Source organism: Phycodurus eques, chromosome 2 (assembly GCF_024500275.1).
Source record: "Phycodurus eques isolate BA_2022a chromosome 2, UOR_Pequ_1.1, whole genome shotgun sequence".
NCBI lineage: Eukaryota > Metazoa > Chordata > Actinopteri > Syngnathiformes > Syngnathidae > Phycodurus > Phycodurus eques.
The window spans coordinates 38800508-38812807 of NC_084526.1; the positions used below are offsets into that span (position 1 = coordinate 38800508).

At 39.4% G+C, this 12300-nt stretch overlaps 1 protein-coding gene across 1 annotated transcript in view; it reads right to left on the reverse strand.

Moving 5' to 3' along the window:
* The window catches only part of txlng (taxilin gamma), a 45842-nt gene that overhangs the window by 25115 nt on the left and 8427 nt on the right, over nucleotides 1-12300 (reverse strand). Inside the window, exons 3-4 of the mRNA XM_061670606.1 lie at nucleotides 4874-5021; nucleotides 1564-1655 (exon numbers count right to left, since the gene is read on the reverse strand). Coding sequence (XP_061526590.1) covers nucleotides 1564-1655; nucleotides 4874-5021 — 240 coding nt within the window. The remainder of the gene's footprint in view (nucleotides 1-1563; nucleotides 1656-4873; nucleotides 5022-12300) is intronic.

The window sequence follows — 12300 nt, forward strand, 5'->3', positions numbered from 1 at the left end:
AGCTTGTGTCCTCTCTCCGCTGCTCTTCTCTCTCTCCACTGAAGGGAATATAGAATACTTTATATTCTAATATGTAATTCTAACTAGTTTGGAAGAGAATGTGTATTGGAGTATAGGAGTATATTGCAGGAAGGCCCCCATCGGGGGGTATTTGGCCCCCATCAGGGGGTATTTGGAGACAGATGTCAAGGAAGAAAGGAACTGCGGGGAGCCACTATAAACATTGAATGCAGGAGACATCTGCAGGCGGCATCTGGAGCCAGATCAGATAGTCATCATTCGGTCGAACAACGATGACGTCAGATTACGGACCAATCAGACGACAGCGATTCCATACCGGCCTGTTTGAAACATTGTATAAGTCTGGGGTAGAGTCAGATAGTTTGAGTTCGACGACTGTATCTGCTAATGATAAGATAGGGTAGTTACGAACCCAGAGCTCTGCAAAATGTATAGACTCCTCTGTCAGGAATAAATTGGTTGTTTTTTATACATTGTTGTGAACGAAGTTCTTTCACGAAAACGAGCACGCTTGGAACCACGGAAGTTAGGAGATTTTAAAACACAGGTTCCTTCACCACGAACAACTGCACCTCAGCGCACCCGGCTGTCAAACTCCTGAAGTTTGCAGATGACACCACTGTCATCGGCCTCATCAAGGACGGTGACGAGTCTGCATATCGACAGGAAGTGGAGCGGCTGGAGCTGTGGTGCGGCCGACACAACCTGGAGCTGAACACGCTCAAGACTGTAGAGATGATTGTGGACTTCAGGAGGCATCCTTCGCCACAACTGCCCTTCACGTTGTCCAGCTGCATTGTGTCAACCATCGAGACCTTCAAGTTCCTGGGAATTACAGTCTCTCAGGCCCTGAAGTGGGCGACCAACATCAACTCCGTCCTCAAAAAGGCCCAGCAGAGTATGTACTTCCTGCGGCATCTGAGCACGGCCTGCCACAGGAGCTGCTGAGGCAGTTCTACACAGCAGTCATCGAATCAGTCCTGTGTTCTTCCATCACAGTCTGGTTTGGTACTGCTACAAAAAAGGACAAACTCTGGTTTGTGCCCTTTTTTTTGGGGGGGGGGCGTTTTTTTCGGTGGATCACTAATTTTGAGATCATATTTTGAAACAGCTACAGGAAAAGGTCATTTATTTATTTATGTTTATAATTGTTAAACCTTCTGCTTTTTAATGTAAATCAATTTGGTCTGGTCCAGTTGTATACTTTTATGAACTTTAATACAATAAAGATATATCAACATTAGGGGATCTTTTTTTTTTTTTTTTTTTTTTTTTTTGCCCCGCAGTCTCGAGCCCTGAAATAGGTTGAAAAGGATTTGCAGATAACTGTATTCTGTTTTTATTTACATTTCACACAACGTCCCAGCTTCATTGGAATTGGTGTTTGTAAACAGCCGATATCAAATTGTGTTCCGTTTAGACCATTTCAAGATTCAAGATTATTTACACTTAATTACATTTGAATTTAGACTCAAAAATAGTCATGAAATTTCTATCCTAAAGAACAGTAATGAAATGTATTTCCTATTAGAAAAGTCTTACCAGGTCTGCATATTTTTTGCACAAAGCAGCCAATTTTTCTTCAGGTGTGGCTAAGGAATCCAAGGCCTGCATAAGTAACACAACCTCCTTTCCTGAAACAGAAATCAAGACAGAAAGAGCTACAGTATCTCATAAAAAAAATAAAATAAAATAAAATGGGTCCAGCCACTCATATTTCAGAAACCATTTTGTTTGTTGTTTTGTTTGTTGTCCAGGACAATACAAAAGAAATGGAACTTTGATATAACTTTGTGTAGTCCGTATACAGCTTGGAAAGCAGTGTTGAAATATCGTGTTATTTCTAGTTCTGTATCCATCTTAAAATTTTAAAGGCATTTCTTTTAAAAAATTAACAGTTCCCAGATGTCTGTGACATGTTTTTGTTAAACCAAGCATCATGAATTACAGGTCATTTTACATCCCCAATTTTTGTCTTGTTGAAATTAGCCTGTTTTGAGGGGGCAGTCCTTTCTCATGGACGTAAGCTACTGCTCACACTGCCCCATACACTGCAGGGCCAGTGGCAAGTATGGATTCCTTTACCATGAGGATTGGGGGCGGAGCGATGTGGTGGCTGTATGCTAAGCCCTGTAGAAGCCCATAATGTAGTAACAGTCCAGAACGTAATAAATCTCCCCTTTTTAAAATGTAAAATGTCCATAACATAATAACTGTTCAGTGACGTAACAAAAGTCCTGAACCTATAACGCAATAACTTTTTGGCAATAATTTAATAGCTTATTACGTTATTGGCTGATTATCACATTCTTGGCCTGGTAAAAAAAATAATAATCTTCGCAAACGTAAGAAGCCCATAACATATTACATTTTGTAATGGCTTACATTTTAAGTTATGGGTTTCTCCTGTAGAAGCCTATAATATAATAATGGCCCATTAGGTAATGAATTTGCCCTTTTTAAAATGCAATAGGCTCATAACGTAATAACTGGCCAATAACATAAAAAAAGTCCTGAACCTATAACATCCACTATAGCTGAAACCAGAAGTTTACATACACGATTAAAAAAAAAAAAAACTTTTCTCACTGTCTGACAAGAAACAATTTCCTGTTATAGGTCAAATGGGATTACAAAAATTACGTATGCAGTATTTCCTAAATGCCAGAATAATGACTGATTTTTTTTGTGACAATTTTTCATTACTTTCTTCAAAGTCAGAATTTTACAGACAATAAGATTACTATGCCTTTACACATCCATCTATTCTCTGTACTACAATTTGGAAAAGAGACATCAGAAAGAGAATTGTGGGCTTGCACAAGTCCAGTTCATCCTTGGAGGCAATTTCCAGATGCCTGAAGGTGCCACGTTCATCTGTTCAAACATTTATATGCAAGTATAAAGACCATGAGAATGTTCAGCAATCATAACTCCCAGGAAGGAGACGGGCTCTGTGTCCCAGAGATGAACGTGCTTTGGTTCGAAGTGTGCATATCAACCCAAGAACAAAACCAAAGAACTTGTGAAGGTGATGGCTGAAGCCGTTAAGTGTGTGTCATTAGCCACAGTGAAACAAGTACTGTACTGAAATGTGTTGATAGGCCACTCTGCCACGAAGTGGCTGTTACTCCAAAAGAAACTTCAAAAAGAGATTATAGTTTGCACATGGACACAGGGACAAAGACCTTAATTTTCTGAGACATGTCCTGTGGTAGCCAGCACGGTGGACGACTGGTTAGCACATCTGCCTGACAGTTCTGGGGACCGGGGTTCAAATCCCGGCCCCGCCTGTGTGGAGTTTGCATGTTCTCCCCGTGCCTGGGTGGGTTTTCTCCGGGCACTCCGGTTTCCCACATCCCAAAAACATGCGTGGTGGGTGAATTGAGGACTCTAAATTGCCCGTAGGTGTGAGTGTGAGTGCGAATGGTTGTTTGTGTATATGTGCCCCGCGATTGTTGTTTTTCTGCAGGAGGGACTTGTGCACTTCACAAAACAGATGACACCATGAGAAAAGAACATTATGTGGAAATATTGAAGCAACCTCTCCAGACATCTGCCAGGAAGTCAAAGCTCAAGCGCAAATGGATCTTCCAAATGGACAATGACCCGAAGTGCACTGCCAAACTGGTTACAAAGTCGCTTAAACAATAAAGTCAATGTTTTGGAGTGGCCGTCACAAAGCCCTAATTTCAAATCGTATTGAACATTTATGGGCAGACCTGAAATGGCATGTGCAAGCAAGGTGCCCTACAAACTTGGCTCAGTCACACCAGTTCTGTCAAGAGGAATGGGCCAAAATTCTTGCAGACTGCTGCGAGAACCTTGTGGAAGGATATTCAAAATGTTTGACTCAAGTCATATTGTTTAAAGGCAAACACCAAATACTAATGAAATGTACAGTAGGTAAACTTCTGACTATAAAGAAAGTAATAGGAAAATTGTAACCCAAAATCCCTGTCTGATGATCCTGGCATTAAGCAAATACAAATAATTTAGGCAATACTAATTCAGCTAAAACAGGAACGGTTTAGTCTGATTTAATGTCACAGTAAATAAAATAAAAAGCAGTCCTTTTTATAATCGTGTATGTAAACATCTGGTTTCAACTGTACATTTGGAGATAATTGGAAAGAGTAAGGAGCAGACACGACTGGTAGAGAGTTATTAAGTTAAAATTAAATAAACAAATACATGGAGAGAGGGAGAGTAATACAGACGGACAAAGTTCGAACTTTCACAGTTATATCAAAAAATAAAAAGTTAAAGGGTTATGGTAGGGAATTTCTTCTAACTTCACAAAAATCTAGAATAATAATAATGAATCACTCCATATAGTTTTCCATCATGTCCTAATCCTATGAACAAGCTACTGCTCCTGCGACCCGACCTCGGATAAGCGGTAGAAAATGGATGGATGGATATTTCCAGTTATATTTTTAAAAATTCCGATTTTTCCTGTACAATGCAGAGGCATACTAATTTCCCCACACAGAACATAGGATAAAATTGACATTAAATGTTACTTCCTTGTTCTCTTGCTATGCTATGCTCGTTTACTATGTTTACGAATAGAGTGCAGCCTTTGGCTAAGGCGCGCAGTGTCTCTTTAGCAGTACAGCAAACTCATTTGAAACGACATTTAAAAATACAATATACTGTACGTGTGTTATCAGAAGCTTTATTTTTATTACACATTCTTTATTGTTCTTAACTTCTTAACAAAGTGGGTCACATCTTTGCAACAATAAGAAAATCTAGGTTCCAGAGTGAAAACAGTTGAGAACCACTGATATAGTCTATATAATAAATAAATTCCAGTCTGAAAATGGTTACAATATGGAGTTCCTACCAAAGGCATCGTCTTCAGCAGATTTAGGTTCACCTCCAGGATCGAGCTCTGCCTCTCTCAAGTCACTTGGGCTGTCTTCTCTGCCAGGAGTTTCTCCTCTCTCTTCCTCAGTGCAGCACAACTCTAGGTCAAACTCTGCAACCTCCTCCTGTCAAGAGAGATATATAAACTGGCCAGTTAAAACTGGGAGAATGGCCAGTATGCACCTTACATACGCTGTAAAATTTCACAAATATGATGAAATCAACACATTTTTGTAGGGGTACGTGTTATGTAGGATATAGATTTGGAATCTACCAACCAATTGCGGTAAAGCTTGTTGATGATGTAATCGTACCTGCCACAATGTAAAAATGGCTTCACACATGTATGACTACAGTGCTGGCAGCTCCACTTGCTCAGCAGCTGCAGCTGGTTAGGTAGAACAGCTAAACATGATGTGGAGCAGCTCCTACAAGACACTAATCATCCCCTCCATGAAGTTGAATAAGCTATACAGCGGTGCCTTAAGATTAGTGCTGAGCGATAGATTGAGAAACTCGATTCGATTGATATTGTATGAATGCTCGATATGGAAAAAGGGGATCATCCATTTTATTTTCTATACTTATCGCTACACCGCGAGACTTCTGTCAACATTGAGGAGAAAATGCTAGCAACTAGTGAGCCATAGTCCCAAAAAAGGGTACGTCTTTCATTTGGGAACAACCGTACTGAAAAAAAGTCCTTTTAAGCATTTGTAATGGTTATATAGTCTTATTATATAATATCAACAATAAAAATGTAGTTTTGAAGTTTCACACAGAGATCTTTAAACAAATTTTCACACAATGAGATCTTTAAACAGACCATTTTCAAATTTTTCAGTGGCGCCCGATCGAGTAATTTCATTTTCCGGGTCAGACTACGAGCAAGCGCATTGTCAGAATTTCTTCTAACTTCACAAAAATCAAGAATAATAATAATGAATCACTCCATATAGTTTTCCATCATGTCCTAATCCTATGAACGTGATTTTTCTCAACACCAAAACTGAGGAACATTTTCATCTGTCAAAAGCGCAGAAAAACTCACTTGAATTGAAAATTTCAAAAACGTGGTGGTAAAGGGATTTCCAAACAGTGTAATCTCAAAACAAAAAGTATTACCTTGTGTGAAACAATGAGAAAAGATTATTTGTTTTCTCATGAACAGTGTCCTTTTCTTGGTATGCTTCATTTTTGTGTTTGTGAACATAGAGCTGATGTGCCTTGCCAGAAAGTACCAGTTTTCTCTTGTCTGTCCATATCTGCCTGTTTATGGGTATTTTTTCCCTATGAGTTCTTGTAAAAACTCAGCTTGCTGGGAGAGGTTGTTGTGACATGCACCAACTTTTTCATGTCTCACCACAACATTTCAATTGGATTAAGGTCAGGACGGTGCCAATTCACAATATGAATCCTCTTTCTCTGATGCCATTCCTTTGTACTTTTGCTGGAATGCTTTGGTTCATTGTCTTATTGTTTAATCCATTTCCACCCCAGCTTCAACTCCCTGAATAATGGCAGGAGATTGTGGTCAAGAATTTCTTAATACGCATGGAAGCTTATGGCCCTTAAGATACAATGGAGTCGCCCAGGTCTAGAAGTTGACAAGCCGCTCCAGACCGTCACATTTTCACCACCATGTTTCACCGTTGGGAGATTCTTTACTTCATATGCAGTGCTGGCTTTTCTCCAAACATAGTTCTTTTGTTGGTTGGTTGGTTGGTTGTTGTGACCAAATAATTATATTTTTGACTCGTCTGTTCAGAGAAAGGACTTCTAAAAGGCTTCTGGCTTCTCCAAGTATTCTCTGGCAAAGTTGAAAAGGCAGATTTGGTTTTTTTTGGAGAGCAGAAGCTTCCTTCTAGAAACGCTCCAATGAATGACATGGTCTATTCAATTTTCATCTAAGCGTAGATGCATGCATATTCATCCGAGATGCTACCAGAGAGATGTGCAACTCTCGAGAGGTGAGGTCTGGGTCAGCCTTTACCCTTTTTTTTTTTTTTTCCTGGTGTTTCTGGGTGATAGTTTTGATGGGTGCCCAATTGTGGCAGAGTTGCTGTCATGTTGAAGACCGTCCATTTGTAAATTATTTGCCTTACAATGGATGGATGGTGCAGGAAACTTTCAAGAATGGTCTGACAGCTACAGATGGATGGGCTGTCAATACCATCTTCTTCATGTCCTCGGCTATCTTCTTTGCTCTTGGTTTTGTTGATTTGTATAGGACCACATTGGGGTTGCTTTCATCTCTCTATTAGTATAGTATCTATATTACCCTTTCCAGAGGATGCTGTATTTTATTGGTCTGCTTAAATTATTCAATTAGCACACAAATGTTTAGCCTGTGTCTTTTACCTGCTGCATTTAACCAATGCAGCTAGGAGTTCACATACTTTTGCACACGTAAAATTATTAGTAATTTGTGGGGGGAAAAACATGTTTGTTGGATTAAATAATGAAAATGTATCTCTTTTTGTGAGTGTGTCTACTATTTGGAAGGTATGCTTTACAAATTGGAATTTGGATACATGTTTAACATGTATCCTCTGGAATAAGGACCCGTAGTCTGGACTTCGTGGCAATTGTTTTCTTTTTAGGTTGAAGCCTGTCTGCATTTGTAAAGAAGACAGACAGAAAAATCCCTGGCAGGAAAATACAGATAGAGCAAATCATTCCCTATTATTGCTACCGCTAGGGAAAACATCTGGATTTTTATTGTAGTACTTTTCAACAAACAATATGTAAACAGTTTACAGTCCAAAATGAATCTTTAAAAAACAATAAATGATACTGAAAAAAATAAAATGTACCCAAAAATTTTTAATTTACCAAAGACTAACTGAATACATAGGCTATGACAGAGTGCAGTCACCAAGTGCAACTCAATGGAAGCAAAGAGATTGCATGCATAAAAGGCAATAACACTAGGCTGCAAGCACTGACATTTTCATTTGAAAATCCCTATCCAGCCATTATTAATACTCAGAGTGAATGTTGCTTGTTTAAAATAATTTATAGACACTCCAGTGGAAGTTCACTAGAAAACTAAACACATACAAAAATTACACCTAGTGAATGCTCAAATACATCACAGACTTAGTTTGTTTCTTCGTTTTCGGTCACAAAAATCACCAAATGAATGAAAAACACCATTGACAAGCTAACAAAAATCAGCATTGAACTCGCGGCACTTACAATATATCCCTCCAAATAATTTTGGAACACAAACGCTGAATAAACACATACAAACAGCCAATATAACAATACCCTCTGGCATATATTCTTCAAACTCCGTGAAAAATGAGTTATATTAACAATACTCGATCGTGACTTCTACTTTCTTTGTTACTGCAAGTGTGTATCAAATTGCATGCACCACACTGCCCCTCAGCGGACAAGACGTGCACCAAAGTTACTTTATGAAACCTGTTGGTTAATAATACAGTGGGGCAAAAAAATATTTAGTCAGCCACCAATTGTGCAAGTTCTCCCACTTAAAAAGATGAGAGGCCTGTAATTTTCATCATAGGTATACCTCACCTATGAGAGACAAAATGAGAAGGGGAAAAAAAATCCAGAAATCACTGTCTGATTTTTAAAGAATTTATTAAATTACGGTGGAAAATAGTTTTTTTCTCAATAACAAAAGTTCATCTCAATACTTTGTTTTATAACCTTTGTTGGCAATGACAGAGGTCAAATATTTTCTGAAAGCCTTCACAAGGTTTTCACACACTGTTGCTGGTATTTTGGCCCATTCCTCCATGCAGATCTCCTCGAGAGCAGTGATGTTTTTGGGCTGTCGCTGGGCAACACAGACTTACAACTCCCTCCCAAGATTTTATGTGGGTTTGACATCTGGAGACTGGCTCGGCCACTCTAAGACCTTGAAATGCTTCTTACGAAGCCACTCCTTCATTGCCTGAGTGGTGTTTTTGGGATCATTGTCATGCTGAAAGACCCAGCCACGTTTAATCTTCAATGTCCTAGGTGATGGAAGGAGGTTTTCACTCAAAATCTCATGATACATGGCCCCATTCTTTCCTTTATACAGATCAGTCGTCCTGATCCCTTTCCAGAAAAACAGCCCCAAAGCATGATGTTTCTACTTGCTTCACAGTAGGTATGGTGTTCTTTGGATGAAACTCGGCATTCTTTCTCCACAAACACGACAAGTTGAGTTTTTTCACCGATCTGGTCGGTCTGATCGGTATCGGCCGATAATTAACATTTTATGCTGATCGGCTTTAATTTCATAATTCGCCGATCAGCATAAAATTTTAATTATCGGCATTCGTGGTCAGATATTTACTCCACGTCGCCGTCATGTACATTATATTCGAATCCAAAAGCTTATTTATTTTTAGTCTTGTGGCATCATTTGACGTAGTACTGTAAATATCTGACCACCAATAAAGTTATTTAAAAAAAACATGTCGGCCTTGTGAGACAGACAACACGTAATGCCCGGATCAGAGTACTAGACAAATCTGGTCTTAAGCAGTAATTGATAAATAAAAGTAGCGAGCGACATTTAGATAATTGTAACAGAGTAAAGGTATCGTTACTTCTTTAACAGCAGAAGCGGCGGAAGTGTTTTTTGTTTTTTTTTAATTTCGTCAACTCCTGTGACTTATCCTAAGCAGGTCCCCAGCACACAGACGGAACCTCAGGCTGATGCGCTCGCATATTAGTTCACCGCGAAGTAATAGTCAGAAATTACATGTGTGTGGATGGAGGATGTGTGGAATGGTTCTAGCTGCCAGCGTTCAAAGTACGAAACAGCCTATGACAACAGCGATGCCGTGAAGCAAAGCTAAATTGAGAGTAGACTTTACACCAATCTGATCGGTATCCGCCGATAATTAGAATTTTAGGCTGATCGGCTAAAATGTCAAAATTCGACGAGCCGATTAATGGAGTCATTGATAGGCTCTCGGCTCTGCAAAAGACATTTACTCCACGTCGCCGTCGTGTACAGTATATTCGAATACAAAAACTAGTTTATTTCTAGCCTTGTCGCGTGTCTTTTGACATAGTACTGTAAATATCTGGGGCCTCATGTACAAAAGGTTCGAACGCACAAAAACGTGGCGTCCGTTCTTTTTCACGGTAAAGTTCAGATGTATCAAGAGTGACATGACCGTGAAAACGTGTGCCAACTGCATGGCTGGCGTACGCACGTTTCTGCAGCTTTTGGTGTTTTAGCGACAGAGGTGATGCTGGGAAACTGTTCTCATAAATCTGCACACCAGAGACACATGATTAATTAGCACTGATGAACAATTCATGCCCAGCAACATTTGATTTCAACAATGCAATTGAGGCAAGGACTCAGAATTAATTTGTTAACCAGTGTATTTAATGAACCACTGATATTTGTTAGGACACCTATTAATTGATCGAGGCGATCATTTATGCCGCCTATTGCCCTCACAATCGCTTCGTGATTCTAGCACATGCACTGGGGGAAAAAAAATAATAATAAAAAAAAATAAATAAATAAAAAAATAAAAAATTAAAAAAAAAAAAAAAGTCCTTTGAATTTACTTCATGTGAACATGTGCATCGGTTGCACATGCTTAAAATGTGTTTAAATTGACAATTTACCCCTCTTAAGAAAAAAAAAATATATATTTTTGTCAGTGTGCGTGTTCTCTCCTGTGTATTAAAATAATAAATTGAGTAATCAAAAAGGAGTCAAAGTTTTTGACATCCTCTTCGATATGCTGATGTGATTTGATATGTTGATTTGAATTCAAAAGATTACAAATACCACACATACAACATTTACGCATGAACCTTTATCTCACAGGGCTGAGTGTAGGTTATTGTATGAACACATTTGTTTGTTCTAAAAACACATGGTATTAACCTGGTGGGGTGATCATAGTGAGCCACCTGTCCTCCCATCACCCCTGAGAGAGCAGCATCACCCATGATCGCAGCGATTCTCTCCTCGAACGGGGTGTGGCCCTCCGCGCCGGTTCTTCCACCTTTCTATGGCCACACTTTGGCGGTGGGCAGCTGTCCTCCACTTCACATCCACCTTAATGTCTGACCACTTCATTTTTAGTTCAGCGTGTGCATCCTATTCTGTCTCCACAGCATTGACAGCCGCACACGCGCTGTCCCAGTCGCTCCTCTTTCGCGTGTTGTTAACGCCGGAGGACAGTGTGCCAAAGAGGATTTTCTTGCGTGCCTCCACTTCATTGAGCAACAACACATTCAGAAAAAATATTTTTCTTCATTACCTTGCTCATTTTCCTTTTTTCCTGATCATGCAGAGATCGGCATCTGAGGTGCAGGGTTAATTTAAATATGATTTGCATATTCAATGTGGACGTGGACAGGGAGGAGTTGGCTACTCCAACATGTGCGCTCATTTCCACGTCGATTGGAATGTACGAAGGAAATGTGCTTGGATTCATGAGTACGCAGAGTTACATACAGCTGAATATTTTTGTGCATACGACGTTTTCTGGATTTGAACGTACGCCATGTTTTAGGAGGAAATCCCGCAAGTCTTTGTACATGAGGCCCCACACCACCAATAAAGTTATTTAAATTAATAAAATAAAAAAATGTCGGCAGTGTGGGACAGACAACACGTCATCCCCGGGGATCAGACAAATTTGGTCTTTCACAATTGCACTGTCAGATTACTGCAATAAAATCTTGTATTCCCATACCACCGCAACCCGTTGCTTACAATCACTGGGCTTCATCTTGTCAACTCAAAAGAGATACACACGTTACCATGGCGACGACAACAATAATGGATTGTGCCGTGTGTTTATAAGAATAAAATGGGGGGGAAACGTGTTGGTGGTCACCGGTGCTCGAGAGAGGACGCTCGTTTAAGGCTTCCTTGAGATATGTTCACATACTTTTAATACGATACCGCTCGCAAGCAGGCAACAAAACGTTATGTAGCCTAGCAAGCTAGTGCTAGCACTAACGGTGGTAAGCGAACATGCAAGCATTCTGTCAAACCATGCCCTAAAGTTTTGGTGTGTGTGAAGTAATTTAATTACAATAAATAAATTTAATTACAGTAAGTTAGTACCCATTATTTATGTCATGTTGTAATGTTGGTTTGACCTGACTGATTAGAATACATATGACGGGAGCAGTGATTTCCAACCTTTATTGAGCCAAGGCACATATTTCACAATTGAAAAATCTCATGGTACACCAACAAACAAAAATGTCACAAAAAGTGGATACATTAATTACTGTATGTACTTCCTGCCATCTAATAGAAGACCATTCATTTGTTCTGTCTGTCACTATGCATCACTGGCATAAAAAGATCAACAAAGATACATTATTTATTGTAAAAAAAATGTTCGGGGTGCAATTAAGTACACAAGTAGATACAGTAAATGAACAAGT